This window comes from Phyllostomus discolor, chromosome 8 (assembly GCF_004126475.2).
Source record: "Phyllostomus discolor isolate MPI-MPIP mPhyDis1 chromosome 8, mPhyDis1.pri.v3, whole genome shotgun sequence".
NCBI classification, from domain to species: Eukaryota; Metazoa; Chordata; class Mammalia; order Chiroptera; family Phyllostomidae; genus Phyllostomus; species Phyllostomus discolor.
This window is the reverse complement of record NC_040910.2, coordinates 102,687,356-102,698,358: the sequence shown is the minus strand read 5'-3', so window position 1 is coordinate 102,698,358 and position 11,003 is coordinate 102,687,356. Positions and strand designations below refer to the sequence as shown.

The window sequence follows — 11,003 nt, the reverse complement described above, 5'->3', positions numbered from 1 at the left end:
TGGAGGCCAAGACAGACAGTGCAGCAGCGGGATTCTCGCCTCCGCACCCCAGAAACTGGAGGAGGCTAAAGCGGGATCCCAGCCTCTGCCGCCCAAATGCCCGCCTGCTCGGGGTCCCCGTGACAGCTCGCTGTGCTCTCCGGGGGTTCTGCGGTTATTCACAGGGGAAACTGCGCGTTTAGGGGCCTTTTACTTACGAACTCAAGTCAAACCGATTCTAAAACGTGTTTCCCTTCCGATCCTCTTTCCCCAGTCTGTCCGAATACTGTTCTTTAAATTTAAGTCATCTAGGGTTTATCATGGAATAAATACTAAAAATCAGCTCTGCAGGTCTAGCTGCGTAGACGCCAACCTCTGGGGTTCTGTGCCTCAATTAGGGGGTGTTTGGGGGGAGCAAAAGCAACCACAAGAACAACAAAATTCACCTCGTGTTTCCCAGCCCCCCTGAAATACTCCGGTATTTTGAATGGAGCTACTAGCACCCAAATTTAGAAACGAAATAACTTCTCCCAAAATGTTTTTCTTTTTTCTCTCTCTTTCTCTGTGCTCCGGAGAAGATTCCAGGTGGCTGGAAGCGCCGAGAACGGGGAGAAGGGCACGGAGGAAGCCGGCGGAGCCGGGCGGGCGGCGCGGCAGGCTCCGGGTGCCGGGACGCGGCCACATCAGCGGGTAAACTCGCACCGCTCGGGTTCGCGATCTCGCGGCTCGGCTGTCCCCTCCCCCCATTTTAAAGTTTTGTTTGGGTCACAGTGTTAAATTAGAATATTATATTAAAATAAGTGAAACAAAATAAATGGAAATAAAATAACCGAATAGCTCTTGCGGAAAATATTTGCCGAGCGAGCGGGGCGCCAGGAGCGCCCTGGCGCTGGAGGCCTCTCCGGGTCTCCGCTGCCGGCCTGGCCTCGGCCCCGCGCGCCCAAGAACCCCAGTGGGTTCGGGTGGTCATCTTCCCTTTCCTTCTGCTCCTCCCGTGTCTGAGGCCCAGCGCTTTGCATTCGGCTGCGTGTGCGCTGGAGGCACGGCCTCCGCGCCAGTCTGGCTTGAAGGCCTCGGTGAGGAAGTTTGTGGAAGCGGAAAGGTTTACTTTTGTTTTGTTCTGTGAATGCGTGTGGTTGAACATGTGGGCTCATCGATGTGTTTACTTGGGGGCGGCACATGGGAGTCTGTGTGTTTATAAGCCAGTGTGTGTGAATGTACATGGCCATGTATAAATGTGTCTGTGAGTGAGTGTGAATGTGCGTGGACTTGTGAGTGTGTGTAAACCTGAATGCATGTGTCTGGGTGTGCAGTTGGGACGTGTGAGTGCCTGTGCGTGGATTTGTGAATACTTGACTGAGTGTTTTTTTGTGACTGTAGGTGACCGTGTGTATGTGTGTGTGTGACATCAGCCTGTAAATGTGTGTGGTTGTGTGCATCTGTGTATGTCACTATATGTAAAAAAAAAAAAAGGAAAGGGAATGTGTGTGTGATGTCAAGGTTCACTGGCTGGCACCCCCCAGCGCAGGGGCACCATGAACAAGGGCAGGCCCCGGTACAGAAGTGGGCCAGCGGCAGAGCTACGAGACAGGGGTGCTGGGACGCATGGCTGACCCTCACCCTTCCCCAGAAAACAGAGCATCTGTTTGCTTGTTTTTTTAATTGTGTTTTATTTCTGCATTCTTCAGATACACATAGGATGTAAAGAGGATAACGGGATGGGAGGAGCGAGGAGCATCGGGCAGGGCAGGTGCGTAGAGAGGACAATGGACTTAGTGGGTCCTCCGGGCTCCCGAAGGCCCCCTCAGTGCGGCTACTGGGAAGGGCACGGGGTGGGGGTGGCTCAGGAGGGCAAGGGAACGACACACCTTAGTTCAGACCCACAGACCACAAAAGATAGCGTCAAAGAAGGGGGCTTACAAAACAGCAAAATTTTACAAAGACCTGACAATAGCGACATAGAAAAGGGAGGCAAATTCCAGAAAGCTATAGGACAGGGAGACGATGTCCTTCCCATATTGTACAAAACAAAACCCCCGGCAAGACTTTTCTATAGGTAGTTATTTTTTTTCAGTGTTAAGAAAACAAAATTTCACTTGCTCTCCTTACAAAAAAAAAAATTGAACTGCTTTTCACTGAAGCAGAGTTTTCCCCCTATTTGATTGGAGTTTCCTGGTTCGGTTCCCAGAGCTGGGCTTCCTCCTCTCTCCCCTTCTCATCTCTTTCCTCTTCTGCCCTTTCTCCACCCCTCACTCCTCCTCGTCCTCCTCCGCCTCTGCCTTGTCCTGCTCCGTGGCGCCGGGGCCTGCGGTCTTGTTCTCCTTTTTCCATTTCATGCGCCGGTTCTGGAACCAGATCTTGATCTGGCGCTCGGTCAGGCAGAGCGCGTGCGCGATCTCGATGCGCCGCCGCCGCGTCAGGTAGCGGTTGTAGTGAAACTCCTTCTCCAGCTCCAGGGTCTGGTAGCGCGTGTAGGTCTGGCGGCCTCGCTTGCGGTCGGTTCCTGTGCCCAGTGTTTAGAGAGAGAGAGAGAGAGAAAAATCAGTGCGTGAGGGAAAAAGCCACGAGAGTTCCTATCTCTCTCTTAGGCCCTGTGTGTGATTTGAAGTCAGAAGTTGGAAGGGTCCATGTTTCCACTAAACCAAATTTTCCCTTTCCATGCCCCAGCCTGTGCTTGCCCTCTTCCTCCGTGCACACTTTTACAGGTTTCCAGAGGCAAATGTTGCCATTTTCCAGCCAGGAAGTCTTCCAGCCTAGAGCTTCTGAACCTAACATCTAAACTGCTGGCTGTTAAAGGGCCAGCACCTAAGGGGTGTATGTGGAATGCAGGGACCTTAATCCTTTGGTCACCATCAGGTCCAGGGACCCCAAGCCTCCCTCTTGGATGCAGACTCTGATGGTCTTTGAGGTAGGGACAATAGGAACCATGCAAGTGACCCTGAAGTAAGTAAGGCTCTAGGTCTGGCCTGAGTTGTTTATCCTCCCCACCCCCCACCCCCCCAGAAAAGACAAAGGACCCTCACAGGTCCAGTCCTTCTCCTCCCTCCCTCCCTCCCCCCAGCCTGTTGTGGAATGAGGAGTTGGTGAGAATTTGCAGATTTCCTTGGAGCATGGAGTTTGTCTGAGAGTAGCTGCCCTCTGATGCCTGTTTTCCAGTGAGTGGCTGAGGCGTTGACAGGGCCAGGCTCTCCCGCCTGCCCACCTGTCCACCTGCCCAGACAGCCCAGCTCTCCAAAGCAACCCATGGGCCTCCAGGAAGGTGCAGGAGGAGAGTACAGACAGCAGCCTGAGGTGGGGCGGAACAAAAAGTATCCAGGTGGTGGGGGCCGAGGGGCAGATGAAAGCTTCCCAGGTTAGGCCCAAACCTTGAGGGGACTTAGGGGGCAGTTTACTGGAGGAGGTGCTGGTGCCAGCCCTCCAGGGAGGTAGCCTGTGGGAGGAGGGACTGGGGGCCCTGATTTCAAGTCAGATAAAAGCCAAGTTGAAATGTTTATGAGCAGAAAAATTTGGGCTTTGATACATCAGCTGGAAAGGCAGCTGAATTGCGGAGCAGGTAATGGAGACCGTGACCACCAGTGCTGATGGTGTAAGAGCGGGGCTTCTCCCGGCCCTCAACCCTGGCTGGAGCACAAGTCTTGGGCCTTCTGAACCTGGGGGTTGGCCCTGAGTCTAGGGCAGCATTAAGACGGCTGTCTGGGAAAGATGTGTCAGGAAACCCCGTGGACACCTGGTCTCTTGGGGTTCCTGCAGCAACTGGCCCAGTGGTCTATACTTTCTAACTCTTGCTTTGGCTCCATAAGGTCCTAGTGACTCCCCCAAGAGGACAGTCACTCTTCTGGAATAATACCCGCCAACTTGTTGGCCAGGTCTCCAGGATGCTTAGGAGCCCCAGGAAGGGCACCCAAGGAAGCCAGAGGTATTTCCATGCGGCCTCTGCCCTTTCCTCTAGTTCTCCTGCCGCCCTCTTCCCAAGTTCACTGGGGGGTCAGGAGCCTCATCTCTCTGGGCCTCAGCGCCCCCCTCTTTCCACCTGCCTCACTGCCTCTGTGTCCCAGACTGAATCCTCATCTCTCATGCCCCCTCCTCCTGCCAGGCCTCTAGAGCCCACCTCTAATTGTCCAGAAGGGAATAATGGGGGAGCAGGGTTGGCCGGGAAGGAAGGGGGAGGGAAGAATTGCTCAGTGCTGCAGCCCCCTCCTGTAGACCTTATCAAAGCTGGGACTGGGGGACACACCCAGAGCCGAGATCCCCCAGCGGGGTAAGGGAGAGGGGAGGGGGAGGACCTTAATGGCTATTCTCTGCAAACCCCAGCCTTCCTCCGCAAGACAAACGGCCTCGTCTCCAGCCCGTGCCGGCCTGGCTGATAAATATTTAAAGCTAAAAGGCCGGGAGGAAGAGTGGGGGGTGAGCTGGGGGTTCGGAGCGCCGCGGCGTCGGCAGAGAGGGATCCGCCGGGAAGCAGAGCGAGCCTAAGAGCACCGAGCGACAAGGGGGGTGGAGGCCGAGCGCCGGGTCGCGGTCAAGGGGGTGCCGCGTCCCCAGGGCCCACCTCCTGCCGGGCGCACTGTGGACGTGGAATGGGGCGGTTGACCGGAAAGGGGGCGCCCTCCAGGGAGTGTGCCCGGGCCACTGCGTCTCGGGACGGCTCGGTGCGCGGCGTTACCTGAGCTTCGCATCCAGGGGTAGATCCGGAAGTTACTCTCGGCCGCCAAGTCCGAGTCCCTCTGCTCCTTGGCGCCCGCCGCCTTGGCGGGGTCGCCGGGACACACCCCGGAGAGGTTCTGCTCAAAGGGTGCGCAGTGCATGTTGAAGGAACTCGGCTCGAGCCCGTAGCCGGCCGCGTAGACGCCGGCTGCGCTCTGGCCCGCCATGCCCCCCCCGCCGGGGTACAAGCCCTGCATCGAGGCCGCGAAGGAGGCGCCCGACCCCGCTCCATAGCCCGGGCGCGGGGGGGTTGGAAGCAAACGCACAAGAAGTTTGTTCGGGGAAGGCTCCGGTGGCGAAAACCGAACTTGCGGCTGGATATTTAGAAAATAAAGCATTCGCATAATACAATGAACTCATAATTTGGCCGGATGATTTGTAGGCAGGGACGTTTTAGTGTCGGTTTTACGAGATTCCTTGATATATTACAGAATTAGAGTCCAGATTTACACCAAAAAGGACCCCCTTTTTCCTCTTTGGACCACGTGACCCCCTCCCACGTGACTTCCCCTCCGCCAATAGATGGGCAGCCTCCCCACGGCTCCCGGTAATGTGGAAAAAATTGTGTGGCGTTGGATTTATAAAATATGATCAATAATGAATGGGGAAGCCAAGCCCTGTGGATTGGGACCGGGGGCTCAAGGGCCGCTGTCCACCCCCGTGGGCTGGAGGCAGCTTGCAGGCGAGATTTGGAGAGGAAGGGTTTGAGTGGAGAAGAAAATAAATAGCCTCTGAGCGACCCATGTTGTCGCCCCCCACCTCTCCTCCTCAGCCCGTTACCCAGCGAGAAACAAACTCAGGGGTCGCACGCCACGGGGCGGGTGGGTGCGTGTGCAGGTCAGATCTTTATTAATCGAGACCAGTTCGGCTTGGCTGGGCCTTTGGGGCAACTCAGCCGGGGTCTCTCAGGTGAGAAACGAGGTGAGCCTGGCGCCAGGCTCGCCCTCGGTGCCCCAGACACACCGGCAGGGAAGGAGCCAGGCTTCGTGGGTGTCCTAGAGGCGCGGGACCCAGCCCACGGGCATTGGATGCCGCGGTTTCTGGTGGCTTAAAAATTAAACAAAAAAAAAAAAAAAAAAAAGGAAGGGGGTGGGGTGGGTGGGAAGAGAAAGGAAGGGAGGAGGGCGGCTCGGTAGGCTGCTCTTCTGGTTCCGGGAGGCGGATGCCTCGGTGGAGAGGCGAAGGGGGCGAAGGAAGGAAGGCGGCGAGCCACACGCCGGGGAGCGGGGCCTCGGTGGCCAGTCCCAGCGAGGAAGAGGCAAGGAAGAACAACGCTCCTCTCCTCCTGCTCCCCCCACCAGAGTCCGGGGAAAATAAAATACATATACGCTTGGTTTAGCAGCCCTGCCCTCCACCTCCCTCCCCACCACACACACACACACACACACACACACACACACACACACACGAGAGGGCACACAGAAACAAAAGAGGAAGGTGGTGAGGACAGAGCCACCAGTCCAAGCGCGTCTCTCCAGCGTGGCCAGGTCTCGGGGTCTCCAGGGCCACGCAGCCTCGGAACGCGAAGGGTGGGGGTTTCTCTTGGCTCCCCTCCCTGGCTCCTCTCTCCTCCAATCACGCGCAGCCGCCTCCCTCACCCCTTGCGCCCCTGAGCCAAGGGACTCGCACCACCTGCCTCCAGCCCCCGCCCCCTCCTCCGCACGGCCCGGCCCGGCCTGGCGGGCGCAGGAGGCCGGTGACCGGCTTCCCACAGCTCTGCAAGGCGCCGGGAGCAAATGAGGAGCGCGGGCCCGGCCAGCCTCGGGTTCTCGCTTGTAAACTTTATTGTAACTCTTCCGCCCTTTTCAGGCGCAGACAACAGAACAAAGTATAGAGGAACAACAAAATATATAATTAGCCCTCCCTCCCCCCCAATAAAGCAATTCACGGATACAGGATACATTCTCTTCACAGTAAACCTAAGAACACTTTTAACAATTGCCCACAGCGCGCATGCTAACTAAAGTAACCTCTTTTGAGAAACACTTAAGACAAAACTGTCAAACCAAAAAGGTGGGGAGGAAAAGAGAGAAGCAAGAGAGAAAGCCAGCGAGCTAGGCAGGGCAACAGGGAGAGAGGGGAGGGAGGAGAAAATGAGGAGGGGGAAAGAGAGAGAGAAAGAGAGAGAGAGAGAGAGGGAGACAGAAAGAATTACGGCGTGAATAGGCAGTTTCATGTTGTTGGGAGAACTTAGCAAAAATCGGTACCTCGGTCATTACAAAGAAGCACGTTCAAAGGAAAAGAGACCATTGCACAAGGAGGCTTTTTACAGGGGGCGGGGGCGGGGGCGGGGGCTCAGCCAAGCCGCAGCCGCTCACCCTCGCTGGGCGAGGGAGTCCTTGCTTACAATCCTTGTCTTTCCCCACGACCCCCGAGAGAAGGGAAGGAAATCCACGGTAGCTCACACACAGAAGCTATTACGAGATACTACCACTAGCGGGGACTGGCGCGGTGGGGACGCTGCGGTGGGAGGCCCGGCTCCGGGCCCCGCTCGCGGGACCGGAGCTCTCTCGGGCCGGGGCGGGCGGTGGTGGTGGCGGCGCGGCCGGGAGGCCGGCGGACGGACGGGGGGCCGCCGCGGCCCTGGCAGTCCCACTCGGAGCCTACTTCTTGTCGCCCTTCTGCGCGTCGCCCTCCTCCGCCGCCTCCGGGGCCCTCTCCAGCTTCTGTTTCTCCAGCTCCTCCTGCTCGCATTTGCTGCTGGGGAACTTGTCTTTGTTGTTTTCCTTTTTCCACTTCATCCTCCGGTTCTGGAACCAGATTTTGACCTGTCTCTCTGTCAGTCCCAGCGCATGCGATACCTCGATCCGCCGCTTGCGAGTCAGATAGGGATTAAATAGGAACTCCTTCTCCAGCTCCAGGGTCTGGTAGCGGCTGTAGGTCTGTCGGCCTCGCCTGCGTCCGGCGGCTGCTGGGAATGGGGGAAAGGGCGAGACAGAGGGAGGGGAGGGTGGGGGAGGGGACGGAGACGGAGAAGGTTGGAAGATTCGTGAACCAGCCTTGGAGACCAGTATAATAAGGGCAGAAGAGACCTTCTACCCGCGCGCGGGGGAGGGGGCGCTAGGAGGCCGCGGTCAGCGGGGGCGGGGGGGGGGTGGTGGTGAGGGGGATCAGACACCACTGAATTTAAGGGAACCAGAAAGGGAAGCCCTCTCCCCCGGTAACAAGCCCCGGAGAGTGGGGTAAGGGTGGTTCAAATCTATTAAAAGTGCCATAAACTTTAGAAGGAAGGATGTGAAGGAGGGGGAAAATAAGAATAAAAAAGCCGGGATGGGAACGAATGGACCCACCTTGAAAAGCCCCCACAGCCTCTGCCCCAGAAGAAAAGTTTCTTCAGGGTAATTAAACTATAAAGCAATTGAGAAGTGCAAAAGTTGAGCGCCCCCACTCCCACCACCCTTTCTCCACTACCCCCCATAAAACAGTAAAAGGGGGGAAGAGGAGGGGGAGAAGAAGAAAAGTAAGGCGGGGTGAGGGGTTTATGGATTCAGGAAATGTCTCTTAGAGACCCTCCTTCAAGGGGAACAAAAAAAAAAAAGAAAAGAAAAGAAAGGAAGAAAGAAAAAAAGGAAGGAAGGAAGGAAGGAAGCCAAGAAGAGGGAGGCCATCTGAACGGAACAGGCAGGTCCAGCAGGAGCTGGAGGAAATGCGCCCCGGCCTGTCCGGCCCCATGGCCGGCCTTGGGCCCTCAGGTCTCCCTCCCGCCCCGCGGCGAGCTCACCTTGCGGGCGCATCCAGGGGAAGAGCTGGGTGGGCGACGGGCTCTGCTCGGACCCCTCGGCCTCCTCGCCCAGGCCGCTGGCGGCGGCGAGCTTGCAGTCGGCGTACTGCACCAGGTCTGGATCCTGCGCGCCAAACAGGCTCTGCCGCTGCAGCGGGTCGTAGCCGTAGAAGTTGCCTGGGTCCCCGTGGCACGCCACGGCGCACGGGTTTTGCTGGTAGGGAGCCGTGGACAGCGACGACGGCCCGTGGTAGAACTCCTGGATTTGCGACGGGTGCTGGAAGCTGCCGCCGCTGCTGGGACCGTACACCACGGTGGGTCGGCCGCCCAGGTCCTGGGCGAAGCCGCAGTCATAATAATTGGGGCGCAGGGACTCCCCGGTTTTGTATTTGGAGAACAGTGAGTTGACGAAATAAGAGCTCATTTTATTGAATTTTGAAGCGGCGGCGGCGGCGGCGGCGGCTGTAGTTGGGGGCTGTTGGGGAGGGGGTGGGGAGGGGGAAAGGGAGGGAGAGAGAGAAAAAAAACGCGGATTCGCCGGCTCCTAGTCACCCTCGCCAGGAAAGGAGAGGGAAAGGGAGGAGGAAAAAAAAAAAAGAAAAGAAAGAAAAGGCGAAGAAGATCTCGAAGCCACCACACTTTTTGTGATTTCCAGGAATAGAAAAGGACGGCGAAGCCTCCAAAAGTCTAAGCTTGCATGGCAGCCGCGGCTCGCTCGCCCTCCCCCCACCCCCCACCCCCCAAACAAAAATATACCGCCACTTAAAGAGGTCCTCGCTTTACATTTCGAAGAAAGGATGCCAGTTCATAAACAGTTTTCGGTGATTTACTTCCCTGCAAATGAGTTGTTTCATATTTTGCACTGTCTTTTCATGATCATTTGCATCCATTAGAGACCCCGCATCCTATTGGCTTCTCCGTACTCCTCCCGGACAGAACGCAGAGCGAGGGTGCGAGCGAGAGAGAGCGAGCGAGAGAGAGAGCTAGAGCGAGAGAGCGCCAGGGAGTGAGGAGAGAGCGAGGGGGGAAAAAAAGGAGGGGAAGAAAAAAAAAAACACACACCCAGGGAGAGAGAGAGGGGGAGAGAGAGGGGGAGAGGAGAGGGGGTGAGAGAGAATGAATACGGATTAAATCTGTTTAACTACCTACATTAATGAGATATCTCTCGCCTCACAACAAATCAAATACCTTCGCAGACCACCCCCAAAGACTGATGTGGGGGAGTCACGGAAAAAACCACGCACACACACAGACACAACGCGCCAGGCGTAAGCACGCTGTTAATTTCGTGATTTTAACGAGGCAGTTGGAGTCTTTTTAAATGTCAGGGTCGCTTCGGAAAAATGTAAAAGAACACGGTTTAATTGCGCCGAGTTTTAAAAGGTCCTATAAATGTAATTGGTATTTTAATACAAGTTATCAAATCATACAGCTTCCTCTCCTAAACATATTTTCAAACAAACGAGGTAGTCATATTTAAAGCTTTAATGATCAATTTCCTTATTATTGATAAAGGTTTAACTATCCTGTAGAGGGAATTGGCTGGGTAACCGGCCCCCCCCCAAAAAACGGCTGTAAACTCTTTAACAAACTATAAAACGCAATAAAGCCGGAGTCTGTTGTTGTTTATGCCGCAGCGCATAAAAGCTGTTAGCATTTTACGAGTTCTTTCCTCTACAGCTATAAAACTGCAGCTTCGATCGCCCCCGCCGCCCGGCTGCAGCACGGTGGGGGTGACGAAGCCGAAATGAAAACGATTATGGGTTTTTTCGGCGCAAACGGTGACTTTTCCGAGATTTTTTGCCTCCTCAGCTGTGACAGCACCTGTCCCACCCCGTCTCTGCAGCCCCCAAGCCGCCCCCTCCCGGCCCCACCCAGGCCACTCACCAGCTTTCCCCTATTAAACAAACAAGCGCAGGTTTTCTTTGGAGAAGGGGTCTGGGAGGGCTTGAGGAGGGACCGGGGCGGGGAGAAGAAACTTTCTGGTTAATGGGCAGTGGTGAAGCACTGAGCAAAGTTGCCCCCTGCAACTGAGGGTTTTGCAGTGTTGCACAGCCTCATTTTGGGGAGTGCTGGAGTGGGGAGGAGGTCTCTAGAAGGCACTTCGGCCCCCACTCAGCACTTTGGGGGGCCAACTATGTGTGATGGGAGAGGGGCCTGATGCCACCAGCAGGGTGACAGCCAGTTGGGCTGCCCCACCTCTGCACCCAGGCCCTGGGACCCAGTGAGCAAGCCCAGTGGGCTCCCAGCCTTCGCAGGCCAGGCTTCAGCATCCTAGGGTGAGAGGGCACAGCTCAAACTGCCCGCACATCAAAGGGAAGTAGGGGCCACTGCTGGGCACCAAGGCCCTGGCACCTGGCCTGGCTGCCCGCTGTCCTGTGCCCTCCTCTGCCCTAGCCAGTGGCTGTATGGCGTATAAGAAGGGGACACCTTTTAGCTCTCAGTGTCCTTTGAGCCATTGTCACTGCCTAAACTGACCTTGGGGTTGAGGGGATAGGGATGCAGCAAGGCCACTGGGCACCCCATTTTCTCCCTCCTCCCCCTGAGCTCTCTCTCCAGACCTGAGTCCCCGGGGCTGACACGGACTGCAGTTTCGAAC

General features: G+C 56.3%; 2 protein-coding genes across 4 annotated transcripts; both read right to left on the bottom strand.

Annotated features, from left to right (window-relative positions):
- Positions 1 to 2,168: 2,168 nt before the first annotated feature.
- Positions 2,169 to 5,717, bottom strand: HOXB7 (homeobox B7). Its single transcript, XM_028522099.2, is given in 3 exon segments — positions 2,169 to 2,482; positions 4,643 to 4,931; positions 4,933 to 5,717. Coding segments are annotated over 3 exon segments (654 nt in total). The 5' UTR covers positions 5,044 to 5,717; the 3' UTR covers positions 2,169 to 2,228.
- Positions 5,718 to 6,444: 727 nt separating this feature from the next.
- HOXB8 (homeobox B8) lies at positions 6,445 to 9,403 on the bottom strand. Of its 3 annotated transcripts, XM_028522093.2 has the most exons (3): positions 9,161 to 9,403; positions 8,405 to 8,879; positions 6,445 to 7,594 (listed from the first exon to the last, which is right to left on the bottom strand). In XM_028522093.2, the coding sequence occupies exons 2-3, from the start codon at positions 8,826 to 8,828 to the stop codon at positions 7,287 to 7,289; spliced, it is 732 nt and encodes a 243-aa protein (XP_028377894.1). In that variant the 5' UTR covers positions 8,829 to 8,879; positions 9,161 to 9,403; the 3' UTR covers positions 6,445 to 7,286. The 3 variants fall into 3 exon arrangements, with proteins under 3 accessions (XP_028377894.1, XP_028377893.1, XP_035889706.1); XM_028522092.2 differs by having other exon boundaries at positions 8,405 to 9,403; XM_036033813.1 differs by having other exon boundaries at positions 6,445 to 7,591; positions 8,405 to 9,403.
- Positions 9,404 to 11,003: the final 1,600 nt, after the last annotated feature.